The following is a 19,239-nucleotide window of genomic DNA, read 5'->3' on the forward strand; positions in this document are numbered from 1 at the left end:
TATTATATATATATATATATATATATATATATATATATATAGTATTTAGGACAATGAAACACCCGAAAATGATAGAAAGTATTTTTCAAAAAATATTTTTACGCCCACAAAAAGAAAAAAATTATAGCGCAAGGCTTTTGTCAAGCGAAATTTCTCTAAAGGAAAAGACAGTTCGGCCTAACAATATATTGTCATCATCATTATAATCCTTTAAAATCAAACTTCAAAATAAATGTATCCACAAATGAAATAATTATGGAAACAGAAGCCAAAAGAAGGGAGATGTGAAGAAATAGAAGGAACATGATCTTAAATAAAATAAAATAAAATAAAAAATTATTATTATAAATGCCACGTAGCCTATACACATACAAAATCTCTCAGCTGTCTTCCCTATTATCTTAATTCACAACCAAGAAACGATCAGAACTCTTACAGATTTATCCACCAAGTAACATTTATCTTTCCACCACCTCCAAATACAATCTTTTGCAATACTGGTAGATAGTATTCTTCAAGTATAATCTTATAGAAGACCAGTGCATGAAGCACACTACAAGAATCAATCCAGTGAAACAGTAAAGGGGACCCTTATTGTGCTACAATAGTGCAAACACAAACATGTAAAAAAGAAAGCCCGTTTCTCTGTGTGACGACAAACATACCGCAATGATGATTATGTACAATAACTTTAATAACTACTTCTCCGGGTGCATCCACTTATTCATTGACATTCAATGGTTTCTCTTTGTGACGACACACATCAATGACAGAAATGCCTGAAGAAAGCCCGTTTAAAGGGAATAGTTCCTCGCTTCCTTTTGACGGGGAGTTGCTGCAACTCTTGGTCGGTCTCTCGTGCTTTCTTAATCTGTTTTCAACGAATTCAAAGTCCCGACTCTTACTTATTCCTCGTGTCCGTTTATTGTTGCTTACATGCCGCAGCATCTCCTGTTCTTCAGTGCTTAGAATGGATGATGAGGTACAGGCAGCCTCATTTACGGGCTGCTGATTCGTCCTTTGGAGGGGTGAGTGATTTGGAGATCTAATGGGTGATCTTGTACCACCACCATTAACCTTGGATTGGCTCACCAAATGGTTAAGCCACAACACAAGTTCAAGAATGTAAGCTTCGGTCTTCTTCCTGTCTGCATGATGGAGTGTCTCGATTTGAATCACATCAGTTGGTCCAGTAGGCTTTCGATTTACCGCAGACCTGTATGTAAACCGATATTTTTATTCAATCTCTAACACAATTCACCAATCCCATAAAGAGAGAGAAGCAAAAAAATACACATTCAAACAAAATACGATGAATTTTTTTACCCTGTATTTGCCCACTCTCCAACCCAACCAAAACCATGATGGAACCTAATTTAAACAATTTGAAACAAAGAAAAAACAATTAGGAATATTAGGAGGAGGTGCAAGAGAACTATGGAAATGGAAATTGTCAATGAAAAGGGAAAAGGTTAGGTGTTCACAGGAAGGTTGGAAGTCTTACTTGGCTGTATTCACGGCAGTAGGAACAAGCCACTGTAAAGTTTTTTCCATCTCAGCTTTAATTTCTGTAACAGTGAGCTGGAGGCAGAGATATTACAACTTTCATTTAAAGAATTTTATGGCGCTACAAAACATAATGATTCAATTACTGAAGAGATTGAACAATTCACTTTGTTCAGAATCTTGTTTTCCTTTTCCTTTCATCCATTTTAGTGGAATGGAGCATAGAGCATAAAAATGAACACAAGTTATTGGTGAATATAATGAGGAGTAACATCATGTAAAGATGTACCTCTTCCTTGACACAAAAGGATTGTAGTTTGGAACGTAATGATGATTTTATGGTAGGTGGCAAGCTCTGGTACAACGTATCCCTCGAGTTGGAAGGCATAGCACTGGATCGAGCCACCTGACAACTTCAGAAGCTTAGTGAAAAGTGCTGAACACATGATTTTAAAGAATGAAAACACAAGGAGAAGCTTCAAGACAAAATGAAGTGCAAAATTAAAATAATAAACAAAAATTATCTAGGATGATAAATGTTGTATAAAAAACCGAAGAACTTTTCAACAAGTAATCATGCACATAAAAATTTAACTTGTAAGTTAACGAGGTTCTTCATCAGCTGCACACCTATGGATCTCATTTGAATCTGTTTCGCATGGTCAGCTACCTTGCTGAACTACACCCTAGGCCTTTGACATTGAGATAACAAAAATAGACTTGAGAAAGAACAAATACTGTGTATCATAAACAGAATAAGGAAAAATATGATTGACGATATTTTATTATAATATGTTTTCAGAAATATCAATAATACCTCCACTAAGTTTGTCACATAAAGGATGTTAAACCATAAAAAAAGCCTAGAATTTAAAAGCTTGGACTAGAGAAACTGCAACAAAAAAAATTTAAGTCCTCGAATTTTGGGAGATTAGACAAGATTAGAAGTGTTTGTGTAAATATATTTAAATATATGTGTTCTTCTTGTTTCATTTCTCTCCACTTCTATTTCATTATTTACATCTGAAATGTTGTTAAGGGTTTCCCGGTACCATTTGTGACTTGTTTGGGCTACTTGTTTGACAGTAATATTCTTCGCCTTTGCCGTGTCTCCGACAGTTTTTATCGACTTGTTTGGGCTGCAGGTGTGTTCGGTAGCATTGTCCTCGCCTTTGCCATGTCTCCGGCAGTTTTTTGTTGACTTGTTTGGGCTGTCTGTGTGTTCGGTATAATTGTCTTTGTCTTTGCCGTGTCTCCAGTAATTTTTATCGACTTTTTTCGGCTACCGGTGTTTTCGGTAGCATTGTCCTCGCATTTTCCGTGTCTCCGGCAGTTTTTATCGACTTTTTTCGGCTACCGGTGTTTTCGGTAGCATTGTTCTCCGTCTTCTCTCTTCATCATTCACACTTGTTGCTACTCATCATCTCAATGGCAAGTTGGGCATTCATGCTCCAACTTGAGGGGGAGTATTGAAGATTTAATGGAGGAATTAGTGGAAGAAAATCTTTCAGTAATTGATGTTATTATTGAAGATTTAGTGTTACTAGAGGAATCAGTGGAGAAAAATCATCCTTGTTTCCTATTTTTTCTCTCCTTCAATTCTCATAATTTCTTCTCCTATATAAAGGAGTCTCCACCATTGTATTGTGCATGAATTGATTGAGTATTATAAAAGTGATGTAGCCCTTTGGACTCTTTGTTCTGTGGATGTAGGCCATAGTGACTAAAATATAATATCTGTGTGTTTTTCTCATTTAATTTCTTTTCACATATGTTTTATGCTTTACAACACATACGGTATATGTTTGTGCAAGATAATAATATGTAATAACATTCTCCTGTGAATGGGCAAGAATTCTAACAATGCAACTTCAGGAAGAAAAACAACAATAAAGAAAATCTAACAGATGTATATTATGAATGTAAAAAGTATCTAAAGAAGCCCATACGTACACACTTCCTTAACCCCCCTAAATACAATGCGGTACATTATTACATATCCAATGTTTCCTAGATTAAAAAACGTAAAAGAAGAATGGTTAATAATGTCGTGAAAACAATCTTACTACGGTAGGTCTGGCAAAATAATAATAATTTAGTTGATATTTCGTATTTCTTTTCAAAAATTTCTATTTAAACTATCTGCAGTGGGATAAAAGTTACAAGGATAACATGGATAAATAATATGCAAAAGGCCTTAGTACCCCATTTGATCGCCCAGTTAAATTTGCAAAATCCTTTGCAAAAATTTATTTTTTCTTTTTTCTTTTTTAATCTTTAGAGTTCACTGCGAAGTGCAGCAGTAAAAAGTTTAGGCCAGCATATCATTGCAGAAGCTATTTGCAAAGAGTAAATTTTTAAGTGGATTCAATTGGCTTAATTTGTACAATATGTTTTCCTCCGTCATCCCCAACCAAGGCCCTCACCAAAATCTAAACAAAAATCAACCTCAACCAGTTGATGCTTCACAGCTTGAACAACAAAATTAGCATATGTCATGGGTATATGATTTGAAGATAAGAAATAAAAATCAGATTCTAATTAATAGAACATAATACCTTTTAGCAAGGACATAAAAAAAGGATCAGGGTGGGGCTGAGAGTGATGATGATGCTAAGAATGATAAAGATGAGGAAGGTGAAAGAATGCTCTGCCAGTGATAGCAATGTTTTTCAGCATCATGATGTTAAGTAATAACATTGTCATCACTAGCAGAAAATGTGTCCACCCTCCTTATCTTCACCATTCCCAGACAAACAATAATAAGAGAGTTCAAGGGATAGAGAATATCAAACTCCGCGATATAACGAGGTTTGACAATCCTGCCTACGTCCTCACCTCAAGATGTGCTCTTGAGGAGTCTCCCAAATCAACTATGGGACTTTCCTTAAGGGTGAAGAGAGAAACCTTGCTCCCTCTTGCAGGTGGAGAGCTAACCTTTACAAGCTCCTGAGCCCCCTTGCCAAGTGAAATTCATTTCACTTGGTCTTTCCAAGGGTCAACAACATTTAATCACTCACAATAAATGAGATCTGAGTTTTTGAAAAACAATCATCTCAAAATAGATAGATATGCACAAGTGTAAGCTCACAATCCTAGGATTAAGATTGAATAATCAAGTTGAAAGCTCAATCTAGGATTAATAGTGCTTATGAGTGTTGATGAATGATAATCAATAGATGTTTCAAATGGTGTCTCTTACTCATAAATGCTAATACAATCCCGTTTGAAAAAATGCTAATACAAGGCCATTTATACAGTCCCATTCAAAAATATAGTTGTTGGAAGAATTTAATGTGTGAAAAGGACAGTTGAACTAGCCGTTAGATTTTGAATTTCGATGAATTCAGTCGACTGGTGCTGATCCATATAAATGAGTCGACTAATTCTACATGTCCTTGGAGTTTTCAACTTTCTGGACAGAATTAGTCGACTGACTTCAAGGAAATCGGTAATGGCCACTCTCTATTTAGAATATATCAACTGATGAAACATCACGAGTCGTGTGACAAGATTACGTTTAACATAGTAACTCTCTGGATCATATGAGTCGACTAAATTGGCATATCTTGAGATTTTAACCTTTCTAAGTTCATCTAATGCTCAATTCCTTTTTATCGTCAATCTAGCACTTTAGGAATATGTGCAATTCAGTTCAAGTCCTATCTCTAAGTGTGTAGGGACCAATATCAATGACATGAATGATATGCAATAGCTCCTAGGGACTAAGTCATAGATTTGAGTTTCTTTTTTTCCTAAATGAAGAAAAAAAATTATAAATATAACAATATAGTACAATAGAAAAAATGACGGCATACCCTCATTGAACACAAAGCCTAATGGAAGTTAGGCAAGAAGGTGAGCAAGGGCATACCCCTGATACACCAAGATAAAACAAAGCTAGCTAATGGCATCTTGGAGGCATACCCCCAAGACATCCATAACCTCCCACACAACGCATTTAGCAAGCAATCTGGGCTCCCTAGGAGTAGTATCATGAATTCTACCATTTCTTTCACTCCATAAGATGTACAAGGTGGCAGAGAACAGCATTCTAAACATTTTATTCCTAGTAGTTTTTGCTGCAAATAACTGAGACATGTCATGAGCCAGTCCTAAAATAGAATCTGGTTTTTGTAGACTCCATTGGAACACCTCAGCAATACAGCACCACACTTGCCAAGCATAACTACAACCACCAAACAGATGATCCACATTCTCCTCATGATTGAGACAGAGTAAACAAATAGATGCCAGAGAAATACCTCTCCTCTGAACATTGCAGCAAGTCAATACAGCATTTTGTAAAAGAAGTTATTCAACAATAGTTTGATAATCCTAAACGTCTACACATTCCTAGCGATCAATCTTCTCCTTCCAAGAGTGATTAAACTCTCTTTTTAGAATCCTAGTCCCAACTCCCTAGATCCTAGCTATAATGCTTTTTGACAAGGTATCATATTGGAGATTGATAGAGATTGAATGACTAGGGGAGCTTTGTCTCTGCAAAGAGATACAGAAGCTTCACATTTTAATCTAACATGTCAATCCATCTTTCTTCCCCTTTGTCAACATAAAAAACTCGCCTAGGCTCTAGGATGGAAGAAATCAGGAGCAGGTGGTTCTATATTCTCTGTCAACTCCTTGCTCTTCTTGTGCTTGAGGTCCCTTGGTCATCAACTTGATCCAATCTTCATATGGAAGTCGAGATCTAGGTATCATCTTGCAATCAATCCATCTTGTGGTTGAAGATCAAATGGGACTGATCCGGATTTCTCCCATTCTTCTTCTTCTTCCTTCTTTGATAGTCTCTTCTTTGCTCTATGTTTCTCTTACCTAGTCTGACATGGTTGGACAGGCTTTAGGATTTTGGGAAGGGTTAGACATGTAAGAGTTGTACAGTATTGTATGAGTTGTCATACGTGTACAGTTAGACTAGAGTTTACTATTATTTTCTGTATTCTGTAGCCGCGTCCACCTACCCCTCATTACCATCTATAGCATTACCATGTATAGAGTTTACTTGTTATCCACTCTCCTACTCCTATAGCTTCTCATATATAAACACCATTGTATTATTGTATTAGTCAATAAGATATACGTTTTCATATATTATCTCTCTTTCAGCATGGTATCAGAGCCGAGATTGATCCCTCTTTCATTTATTTATTTATTTTTACACTCTTATTCAGACTCTAATCTTGATTCCATCTTGGCTTTTTCTAAGAAATCTCTCCTCAGTGATCTCGGTTCTCGTCTCGGCAATCTCTCTTGGATCCCTTCTCATCTCTCTCCTCGACAATTTATCTCGGGTTCATGTCGGCTTGATCTTGGTTCTCTCATCTCAGCTCTCTCTCATCACTATAACTTATTTGTTTGGCAGCCCTCATTATGGATACCAAGGACTCTCATCTTCTTAGGTCAATCACCAGCACCAATTTTTTTTTTTTTGATAAGTAAAAATATATTAGAAAAACATTCAAAAGGGGAACGCGTCCCTAATACACAAAAACGAAAGAGCAAAAGCCAAACCTACGGACCAACGTAGTCCAATAAAACAAAAAAGTCATCGATTGAGGAGCAAGCGCTGCCTCTAACATAATAGAAAAGAGAGCGTAGAATAAAAGACTTAGGTTTGCAAAAGACGATTCCTTCCCTTCAAAGTTTCTGTTATTTCTCTCTCCCCAAATACACCACCAAACACAATGTGGGGCGACCCTCCAAAAATCACGAGTATGACCAGAAACAGGGCATCTTCTCCAAGCATTAATTAATTGGAAAGAGTACTTAGGCATTACCCACTGAACACCAAAAATACTGAATATGAGATTCCAGCAATCAGATGCAATAGGACAATGCATAAGAAGATGGTCCACGGACTCACCATCATTTTTACAAAGTCAGCACCAATTAACAATGGTATTACCTCTCTTACGCAGATTATCCAATGTTAGAATTTTTCCCTAGGCAGCAGTCCAAACAAAGAAGGCAACTCTAAGAGGAGCTTTAGAGTGCCAAATACACTTCCATGGGAAATCATATCCAATAAAATTAGACAAACACAAGAACATGGATCGAACTTCGAATCTACCATGAAGAGAGGGAGTCCACAAAAATAGCATCACAACCTCTGCCAACATCCTTTTGTCTATAAAACAGGTCCAAAAAAACACAAACTTCAGCTATCTCCCAATCCTGAAAAGAATGCCTAAAACGCACATCCCACGTAACTCCACTGTTATCAAGATGATAACAGTCAATTACGTAAACATGCTTATTCTCGGCAATGCTAAAGAGACGAGGAAAAGAAAGAGACAACGACTGATCACCATACCATAAGTCTTCCCAAAATCTAACATACGTACCATTACGAACCTTGAACCGAATATGGGTGGAAAACACATCCCAACCTTTCCGAATGAACTTCCAGACGCCAACGCCCCCGGTAATAGAAACAGGACGAGAGGACCGACCTCCACTCTACTCCCCAAAACGACACGAAATAACTCTTCTCCATTGTCGATGACGCTCTTTACCGAATCTCCATAACCACTTCCCCAATAAGGCTCTATTGAAAGGGACTAACTTCCAGATACCTAAACCGCCAAACTTCAACGGTTTGCAAACCTGCTCCCATTTAACAAGATGATACTTAAACTCCTCTCCTTTTCCACCCCAATGAAAATCTCTCTAAATTTTTTCGATTCATTCAGCAACAGAACACAGGATCTAAAATAGAGATAAGAAATATATGGGGAGGGACGAGAGGGTGCTCTTAATAAGAGTGACCTTCCCCCCTTTCGAAAGATACTATTTTTTCCATCCAGCCAATCTTTTTTCATATCTGTTAATCACCGGATCCCAAGTCCCCACTCTCCTGGAGGAGATTCCCAAAGGTAAGCCCAGATAAGGGAGTGGAAAAGCACCCACTCTACACCCAAGAACAGCAGCTAAAGTGGAAATATTAGAGACCTCCCCCACTGGGACAAGCACACTCTTTCCAACATTAATCTTAAGACTAGACACTGCTTGGAAGCATGTAAGAATGCACCTCAAATACCTGAGTTGGGAAACATCAGCATTACGAAAACCAGGGTATCATCTGCAAACAACAAATGGGATATCTCAATCTGATTAGCAACATCTCTGCCAACAGTGAACCCCCTTATGTAACCCAGATTCTCTGCCTTTTTCATTAATTTAGTCAATCCCTCCATGACATAAGGAAAAGAAAAGATGACAAAGGATCTCCTTGTCTCAAACCACGCGAACTTGGAAAAAAACCAGCAGGAGAGCCGTTCACAAGCACAGAGAACATAACTGATGAGATGCAAGATTCAATCCATTTTATCCATCGATCCCCAAACCCCATTCTCCGAAGCAAGTCAAAAAGAAATTTCCAATTCACATGATCATAAGCTTTCTCGATATCAAGGTTGCATAAAACACCAGGAACTTCACTCTTCAACCTGGAATCGACACATTCTCTTGCAATAAGAACATAATCTAAAATTTGTCTACCACCAACAAAAGCATTTTGCAACTCTGAGATGATTCCATCCAAAACATTCCGCATTCTAAGAACAAGGACCTTGGCAATAAACTTATACATACACCCCACTAAACTGATTGGCCGAAAGTCCTTAATGTCAGACGCATTGCTCTTCTTAGGAATAAGAGCAATAAAAGATGCATTTAATGATTTCTCGAATGTGCCATGAGAATAAAATTCCTGAAAAGTGCCCATTACCTCATTACACACCACCTCCCAACTCTCTTTAAGAAACCGCATAGTGAATCCGTTGGCCCTGGAGCTTTATCACCATTACAACTAGATAACGCCTTAAGAACTTCCTCTTCAGAGAAAGGAACCTCAAGCATATCACTATCCAGTGTAGAAATAGCATCGAAATACAAACCATCAAGTTTTGGTCTCCATTCCAAAGTCTCAGTATAGAGCTGCTAATAAAAAGAAACAATACCCCCACGCACCTCATCTTCTTTCCACAACTCTGAACCATTTACACAAATACGCTCAATATTATTGTATCTTCTATGAGCGTTAGCAAGTCTATGAAAGAATTTAGTATTACGGTCACCTTCTTTAAGCCATAAAGCCTGAGATTTCTGACGCCACGATATCTCCTCCATAGTAGCAATCTCAGCAAAAGTCACCTGACAAGACGCTCTTCTAGAGCGTAGAGAATCTGTATCTTGCCCTATCTCATCAAGACGATTAAGATCAGCGAAATCAGCCAGGACTCTGTTTTTCTTCCATTCAAGATTCCCAAACACTTCTTTATTCCATTTCTTAAGCTCAGATTTGAGAATCTCAGACTTCTTAGCAAGCACATAGCTAGTAGAGCCAGTAAGCTTTGTTTCTTCCCACCAGGACTGGCCCTTCCCTTGGAAGTCCTCAGCTCTCAACCACATATTTTCGAAACGAAATGGAGTCCGTCTAGATCTCATACCTCCACAATCAAGAACTAAGGGCACATGATCAGACGTGACTCTAACCAAAGCTGACTGAGTGACATCCGGAAACTTCTCCTCCCAATCTTCAGAAATCAGGAATCAATCAAGCCTTAATAAAGTAACTGGGTCTCTACCACTAGACCAAGTGAAAGTTGCCCCTTCCAAAGGCAAATCAATAAGAAGGTGACCATCAATAAAGTCAGAGAACTGGGTCATCTCTGAAAACCACCTCCCCCCTGTGGATCTTTCAAATGGAAACCGAACAGAATTGAAATCCCCGCCTAAACACCAAGGCAATGGCCACAATTCCTTAATGTAGCTGAGTTCTTGCCAAAAAACAGGTCTAACACAATCAATAACGGGTCCATAAACTCCAGAAAATACCCAACTGAAGTTATCATCTTCCATTTGAAACACGCAAGACAAAGAAAATAGCCCTTTCCAGATATTTGTTCTGGACATCCATCTACGATCCCACATAATAAGAATGCCGCCTTATGTACCATAGGCGTTCAAGGCTTCCCAATCCACGAACCTACTTCCCCAAAGGCTTCTAACCACGGCATCAGAAATAGAAGCCAACTTGGTTTCTTGCAAACAAATAACATGGGCATTCCACTTCTTCAAAGCAAATTGAAAGGCTTGATCTAGCTTCAATGGTCTCGAACTGTAGAGGTGTTCTTATAGGCTTGAGGAAAACTGTCATATCTTCAATCAACCAAACCCACCACTGATGAAAAGATTATTGAGACTTGGGAGAAAGAAGATGCTTAGATTATGACTTGGTTATGGAATAGATTGGAGCCTGAGATCTTCAACACATGTATTCTTCAAAGAAGAATATTTCTTGTATTTATCAGTTGTACCAGGACATTTTTTAATCTCCAGCACGGAGATCGTTCTGTTGAAGATTATTACTCAGAACTAAAGGGTATGTGGGAAGAATTGAATGTCTACCAACCATTGACTACAAACGTAGAACAACAGAAATGGCATAGGGAGGAGTTTCAAGTGGCAAAATTTTTATCTAGACTTAAACCCGAACTCGCTCTGATCAGTTTGTAGATTTTATCTGGCAAGGAGATACCCACAGCTAGTAAGACTTTTGCTCGAGTTCGAAGAGCATCTATTCATTTCCTGTGATTGAGAAGGATAACCACTCTGCTCCCGTTGTTCTTACTGAGCGACATGATACTTTCCGTGGAGGACGAGAGGGTAGAGGTCCTTCCAACCCAGGCCGTGCTACTCGTTGTGGCTGAAACAATCACTCTTGTTGACTTCTGCTGGGCTCTTCATGGCAAGCCAGATTGGGCTAATCAGGCTTTGGTTCAGGCGGAGACTACTCCCACTCTTGCGAATGAACGAGTAGTTCTTTCCAAAGCCAAGTATAATTCTCTGGTAAAGCGTGATCGTGCAAATCAGCCCTCTTCCTCCACTGCTACTATTGTTAATTCAGGTAATGTCTGTCTCCATGCTTCATCTTCTACACCTTAGATCATTGATTTAGGAGCATCCGATCACATGACAGGTAATCTATCTCTTCTTTCTGATATTTCTCATGTTTTCTCACCATTGGTTGTTACTATAGTGAATGGTGCCCAATCACTTGTTCATGAAATTGGTACCTTCCGCACTTCGGATCTCACTTTTTCATCAGTTTTATATATCCCTCAATTTTCATTCAATTTATTGTCAGTTCGCAAACTCATATCAGATTTAAACTGCTCAGTTATTTTTTCTCCTTCCCTTTGTGTCTTTTCGGATCTCAAGACGAAGAAGACAATTGGTAGGGGGTTTGAGAAGGATGGTCTTGATGGATAGTGTGGAGCTTGATAGATACTGTACATTAAGCCCTAACTCTGCAAATCCAACTATATGCTCTAGTGTGAGGGTATTTATTCATTTTAAACTCTCTATACCCGCTGCTATTTTTTATCACCATAGTGAAAATCCCTACAACCCTTGGAAGTAGCCCTGATTTGGGTGAACCAAGTAAAATCTATGTGTTCTTGTGTGTGTGTGTGTGTGATCTCTTTCTTGTGTTTTCTGTTTAATTTTGCAACAGGTCTTTGCTACTTCCAGCCAACTCCTGCTCCAACAGCTCTACATTCCACCTCCTCTTCAGCTTATCAGTGGCATAGTCGCCTTGGACATCCCTCTTCAAAAAGTCTTTGAGCCTTGGTCCCTTCTTCAGTTGATTTTTATAAGTTTAATTATACTACTTGCGAACTCATTAAACATCGTCGGGCTACTTTTAAGTCTCGTTTTGATAATAAGAGTATGAAACTTTTTGAGTTAGTACATCCGGATTGTTGGGGACCAACTCGTACTATTGGTTTATTTGGTGCTCATTATTTTGTATTTCATGTTTAACTTGGGTTTATATTCTTAAAGATAGATCTAAAGCGGTCTTTATTTTTCAATCGTTTTATGCTGAAATTCAAAATCAATTTGATGCAAAACTACTTGTTCTTAGAACTACCAATGCCCTTGAATATAAAGTTAATATTTTAAAAAAAATTTTTGAGTCGAGGGACATTATCCATCAAACATCTTGTGTTGATACCCCTAAACAAAATGGAATTGTTGAACATAAGAATGGATCACTCCTAGCTATCGCTCGTGCCTAAATAATTCAAATGCATATTCGAAAACATTTTTAGGCAAATGCAATTCTGGTTGCTGCTTATCTTTTAAAACGCATGCCTTCTAGGGTCCTTCAAGGAAAATCACCCTTCCAAATGATGTTTTCTGATTAAAGACCCTTTTTCCATTCCTCGAAAGGTGTTTGGGTTTGTTTGCTTTGTTCATAAATCTAAGCCCGGTACGAGACAAACTTGATCCTCATGCCCACAAATGTATTTTCTTAGGTTATTCACGCACTCAAAATGGATATAAATGTTATAGTCCAACTCTTCATAAACAGTTTGTGTGTGTAGATGTAACTTTTGTTGGGGATGTTCCTTATTATTCCCAAGAAGTAAGTCGTTTGGAGGACTCGGTTCTTCAAAAGTCTATTCTTCCAACTCCAGTTTTTTATTCTGACATCCCACCAGCTCTTCATGTCTATGCTCACCACCGGAAAAGAGTAGTTAATTATATACCAACGACTAAAGTAGTAAACCCATCCTTGCCATTTCCACCAGTAGCTTCAACGCCTGGAGATTCTTCCATCTCTCTGGACTCTGATCTTGATCAACCTAATGCTGTTCGGAAAGGTAAAAGGTCTTATACCAATCACCCTTTGATGTAGGACAAAGGACAGGCTCAAATAGAAGAAAGTAAATAAGAGTTATGGGCTGGAAATTCAAAAACAAAGCTAAGATTCAGGGTTTGTTAGTAGAAAAGAAGGATTGAAATTAACAAAGAAAAGCCTATTGGAATCACTCCAATAGGACCTAGGTATCACACCTAGAGAAGGCCTCACACCCTCAGAATTTGTGAATCACTCACAAAGAAATCTCAATGGAAAATTTTATTCAACCATTCGCTCCGTATTAAGAATTACATAGTATCCTTTTATAATAAAAGATGACCCTTGGATTACCCTACAATGGAGGTAATCAAAAGTTGACTCTAACTTAATAAAGTAACAAATAACTTAATTGATGCAATTTAATCTAATAATGCAATTTACCAAAACAATGCAGATTTTCCATAATTAACGCAATTACCAATATAATGAAATTTGACCAAACCCCCTAATTATACAAGACTCCAAGTGGACCCCATCGTCTAGCATGTGCCAAATTTAGGCGTAAGCCTTAGAACCCTCCTTGCCACGCCTTTTATATACTTTAAAAGGCTGCTGCCACTGTTCTCTACCACCCTTTCTCTAACTTTGTATCATATGATAAATTGTCCTCCTCCTTTCAAGCTTTTTCTTTATCGTTATCCTCTATTGCTCTTCCTAAGTCCTACAGGGAGGCACTTTCTCACCCAGGGTGGAGGAAAGCTATGGAAGAATAAATAAACGCTTTAAAATTGAATCATACTTGGGATCTTGTTCCTAAGCCTGCTGATACTCAGGTTGTTAGTTTTCATTAGGTTTTCAATGTCAAACAAAAGCTTGATGGTACTGTTAACCGACTCAAAGCTCGACTTGTTGCTAAAGGCTACATTTAAACTTATTGCCTTGATTATACTGAGACGTTCTCTCTTGTGGCCAAACTAAATTATGTTCATGTGATAATCTCTCTTGCAACTAATCTAGATTAACCACTTCATCAACTTGATGTTAAAAATGTCTTTCTGTACGGTTACCTTATTGAGACAGTCTATATGGCTCAACCACCTACCTGGGTTTGAGTCTAAGGGGGAGTGTGTGTGTCATCTCAAGAAGTTTATTTATGGGCTTAAACAGTCCCCTCGTGGTTTGATAAGTAGTAAAGCATTGGTAGCTCATGGTACGACCAGAAGCCAGGTTAATCACTCTTTTTTTTTTAAAAAAAAAAGAAAATGAAATGAGGTATTGTGATTGTTGTGGTGTATGTAGATGATCTCCTTATCATCGGCAGTGAAAGAGATGGAATACAAGTTTTAATACATCACTTGAGTTCTACCTTACTAAGGATTTGAGCAAACTTCGGTTTTCTAAGAATTGATGTAGCTCGGTCGAAGCAAGGCATTAGTCTCTCTTAGCGGAAGTATACTCTTGACCTCTTAATGGATACTGGATAGCTTGGTTCGAAACCTGCAGCTACACCCATGGAGACTAATGTAAAACTTAAGGTGGATGATGGTGACCCACTCGGTGATCTAGAGTTGTATCGGAGACTTGTGGGTAAACTTATTTCCTCACAATCACTCATCTAGACATCTCCTATGCAGTTGAGCCAGTTCATGACCAATCCTCGGGTACCCCGCATGGAGGCATTTATACGTATCTTCAAGTATCTCAAAGGTACTCGGGGATGTGGTATACTTTATTAATCTACTGGACATATTCGGATTGAGGGATACACAGATGCAGATTGGGCTGGTTCTCCTTCTGATCAAGGGTCCACCATGGGTTACTGCACCTTCATAGGAGGAAATCTAGTACCTTAGAGGAGTAAGAAACAATCAGTTGTTGCTCGTTCCAATGCTGAAGCAGAGTAGCGTGCCATAGCGCACACTTCCTGTGAACTTACTTGGTTGAAGACTTTTTTTACAGGAACTTAAGATTTCAGTCCAGTACCCAATTCCTATCCATTGTGACAATCAGGTAGATATTCATATTGCTAGCAATCCAATCTACCATGAGATGACTAAACACATTGAAGTAGATTACCATTTCATTCGATCTAAAGTTGACTCGAATGAGATTGTTACACCTTTTGTTCCTTCTGCCGACATATTCACTAAGGCGCTTCCCAAGAACTCTATTGATTCCATATGTAGCAAGCTGGGAGTTGTTGAAATTTACTCTCCAACTTGAGGGGGAGTGTTTTACAGTATTCACTAAGGTGCTTCCCAAGAACTCTATTGATTCCATGTGTAGCAAGCTGGGAGTTATTGACATTTACTCTCCAACTTGAGGGGGAGTGTTGTACAGTATTCTATGAGTTGTCACACTTGTATAGTTAGACTAGGGTTTACTAGCATTTTCTGTATTCTGTAGCCACCTTCACCTACCCCTCATTACCATATATCGCACTACCAATTTACTTGTTCTCCACTCACCTACTCCTGTAACTTATCCAATATAAACACCATTGTATTATTGTATTACGTACTCAATAAGATATATGTTTTCATATATTCTCTCTCTCTTTCAACAGTAAGATTTTCCCAAAAATGAGTCTTTAAGGTATCAAACATTAACAGATAAAGAAAATCAAACTCCGCGATATAACGAGGTTCAACACTCTAGCCTACGTCCTTGCCTCAAGATGCCCACTTGAGGATTCTCCTAAGTCCACTATGAGACTTTCCTTACGGGTTGAAAGAAAACCTTTACACTCTCTTGTTTACAGGTGAAGAGAGAAACCTTGCTCCTTCTTGCTAGTGAAGGGCCAACCTTTACAAATTTATCCCTAAGCTCTCTTGTCAAGTGTAATTCACTTCACTTGGTCTTTTCAAGGATTAACAACCCTAATCACTCACAATTAATGAAATTTGAGCTTTTGTAGAACAATGATATCTCAATAGATAGATTTGTACAAGTGTAAGCTCACAATTCTAGAATTAAGATTGAATAATCAAATTGAAAGCTTAATCTAGGATGAATGTTTATGAGTATTGATGAATGATAATCAATAGAGGTCCCAAATCGTGTCTCTTAATCATAAATGTTGATATAAGGACATTTTAAAAGCCCCATTAAAAAATATAGTTGTTGGAAGCATTTAATACGCGAAGCGACAATAGAACTAGACCTTAGATATTAAATTTGACAAATGCAGTAGACTGGTGTTAAGAGTAGTTGACTGGTTTGGCTAGACAAGTCTGCTGATCCATATAAATGATTTCGACTAATTCTTCATGTCCTCAGAGTCTTCAACTCTCTTGAAAGAACCAGTCAACTGGTCCTTTGGGATCAATTGACTGACTTGCAACTCAGTAATGGCCACTCTCTATTTAGAATGAATCGTCTGCTGCAACATTATGAGTCGAGTGACAAGATTAAGCTTCAGTAAAGCAACTCTCTCGATCATATGAATCGATTGAATTGGCCTATCTTGGGATTTTAACCTTTCTAAATTCATCTAATGCTCATTTCCATTTCTCATCAATCTAGGACTTTAAGAATATGTGCAATTCAGTTCAAATCCTATCTCTAAGTGTCTACGGACCAATATCAATGATACGCAATAAGGCCCAAGACTGTCTTAGATTTGAGCTTTGAAAACAAGTTATTCAAAAATAACTTTACAATAAGTTCTAGCTTTCACCATAGACTATCTACCCAAGTCTTCAATATTGATCTTGATGTCTTTTGTGCCTTGAGTTGAAAGATTTTATCAAACTTCAATTTCTTTTGAGCTTTGAATAAGATTTTTAAATCCTGGATCTTCCTTGGCTTTTGTGATTGATCCACAAGCTCACTTGAGTTGCTTGCATGTAGTTTTGCATAAACTCAAGTAGACATTAAGTTCAATAACTTGACTGATATGTTAACATCAAAATGTTTCATGTGTCCTTGGTTAGAAACATTGGCTCAACAAACAACCAACTTCTAGGCGAGCCAAAAAGACAATAATGCTGCCCAACTCCAAAAATTTTGTAAAATATTTCCACATTTATTTTTCCTAAATTTCCATACAACGGTATGTCTAGCAAAAAACAATCTATGAATTAATATATGAAAAACAGTTCCAAAACAAATGAAGTATGCTTCTCTACAAGTATGCTTGACTCGTTCCAGACATACATCTTGGATCTCCAACTTACCAACAAAACTTTCTTTACAATTTTTCAAAAATTCGATTCTCCATTTAAGAAACAAAAGGAATAGGAACTATGCCGAAGTCTAAGCAAAGGAACCCAAATTATATTACTTATCAGTTGGATGGGAGAGTCACCAATGCAAGTGGTTGTGTTGATGGCAGTTGATTTATATGAATCCCACGGACCTAGAAGAGGAATGAATGGTTTTACTTGCTTCTTTTGTGAATAATTTCAATTTAAAACCTATTTTGAAATATGCACCTAACCAATTACATAAAATTCCACAAAACATAAAAATCAAAAGGCTAGTAGAGGGATTGAAAACACTGGATTTTAACATAGACAACCCCACAGAACAAAAAACCATAGGAGTAATCCATGTCACCATTGTTCCTGTTCCAATTCCAAATCAAGATTTAATCAATTTAAACCTCTAAATTGGCTTCAAAACACCTTTATCAGTCAAATTAAGTCCCAAACACAATGTCAGAGTTAATCCAATCTATCTAACCCATAACCAACTTAACTCCTAAGCTTTCTAAGGTTTCAGTTACTTTTTCCCAAGTGTGATTGAGCACCATGGAGCATAGCCTGCAATTATTCTGATGTAGATTTCATCTCCATTGTTCAATTTTCACTGTGAGCTTGAAATTTCTAGGCAAGATGACCGTCAAGGACTCACAGACTTGGACTCAAAATTACATTTTTTTCAACACACACTATTGCAAGAACTTTAGTTTGAAATGGAATTTGACAATTTACAAATAATATTCTTAAAAGGTTATTAGAAACTAATGTAGTGTAAGTTTAAGAATCATTTTACCTACATTTTCTAAGGAGCTACCAGAGTTATGATTACATCTCCACCAAAGTATCTTTGTAAATTGGCACTCTGCAGACATCCCTACACAACAGTCCAAACACACGCACACACAAACACAGACAGACAGACAAAGACCTATCATATTTATGATTGCAAAAATATTCACAATGGCAATATAATTTATCAATCACCACCAATTTTAGAGCAATGTTGAGACTTAGAGTGACCCAATGGTAAATATCTATGAACAAAACTTGCAAATCAAAGAGAAATGATAGGAACTCAATCTACAAATTGCAATATATTTATAAAAAAGAATTGCTCAAAGAGGTATCTGACAATAAAGGAATGATATACTCACAATTGTGTCAATCTGGATGATAACATTTGCATAATGTAATGAAAGACCAGCAGGTCCCAGTCTATGCATATTATCAAGAGATCCTATCGATGGTTTATCACCATCTGCAAAAAAGCCACAGGGACAACAATCTTAGAATGCATATCAAAATTAAATGAAGATTGTGACCAAACATTTGAAGCATAAATACCAGCTCCTTAATTGGAACTCTAATCAGTCAATCAGCTTCAAAGAGGAGATCTCACAATAGATAATTACGTGAACAAGACCATTTAAATTTGCACCCTTCATTTTAGTTTTTAAATGCCATTCAAAAAACTAAATTACCAACATTTTTTGAAAAGATGTACGGAGTGAAGCACTTGTTAGCACATTATACACAGGTTAATAACCATTTTATAAATATTTTTATTTTTTATTTTTGGACTTCTGGAAGGAAAACAAGCTAACAAGAGATAGAGATAAAGGAAGGGATCCAATGTGGAGCCCGTTTGGGATTGCTGTTCAACCTTATTAAAAAGTTTCATTTAGATGTGTTTGGTAAAATAAAAAAATAAAAAATAAAATAAAATCAAAAGAAAAAAACAAGTGCATTTAGGTAGTAGAGATTTTAGCTCACTAGAGCTTTTTGAAGCTAAAAATTATAGCTTTTCAAAAATGCATTCCAAGTAAAGGTTCAATATTATAGGTAACTGTTTGAGTT

The 19,239-nt window shown here is 37.4% G+C and overlaps 1 protein-coding gene across 2 annotated transcripts in view; it reads right to left on the reverse strand.

Moving 5' to 3' along the window:
• Positions 1-309: 309 nt before the first annotated feature.
• Positions 310-19,239, reverse strand: part of LOC132303150 (protein PSK SIMULATOR 1-like) — a 73,112-nt gene continuing 54,182 nt past the window's right edge. For both annotated transcript variants that reach the window (XM_059800281.1, XM_059800280.1), the window contains exons 9-13: positions 18,537-18,640; positions 1,796-1,912; positions 1,505-1,581; positions 1,327-1,371; positions 310-1,216 (exon numbers count right to left, since the gene is read on the reverse strand). In XM_059800281.1, coding sequence (XP_059656264.1) covers positions 721-1,216; positions 1,327-1,371; positions 1,505-1,581; positions 1,796-1,912; positions 18,537-18,640 — 839 coding nt within the window. In that variant the 3' untranslated portion in view covers positions 310-720. The remainder of the gene's footprint in view (positions 1,217-1,326; positions 1,372-1,504; positions 1,582-1,795; positions 1,913-18,536; positions 18,641-19,239) is intronic.

Source organism: Cornus florida, unplaced genomic scaffold (assembly GCF_030987335.1).
Source record: "Cornus florida cultivar Cherokee Brave unplaced genomic scaffold, ASM3098733v1 CherokeeBrave_3.0.0_Hap2_Chr04, whole genome shotgun sequence".
NCBI lineage: Eukaryota > Viridiplantae > Streptophyta > Magnoliopsida > Cornales > Cornaceae > Cornus > Cornus florida.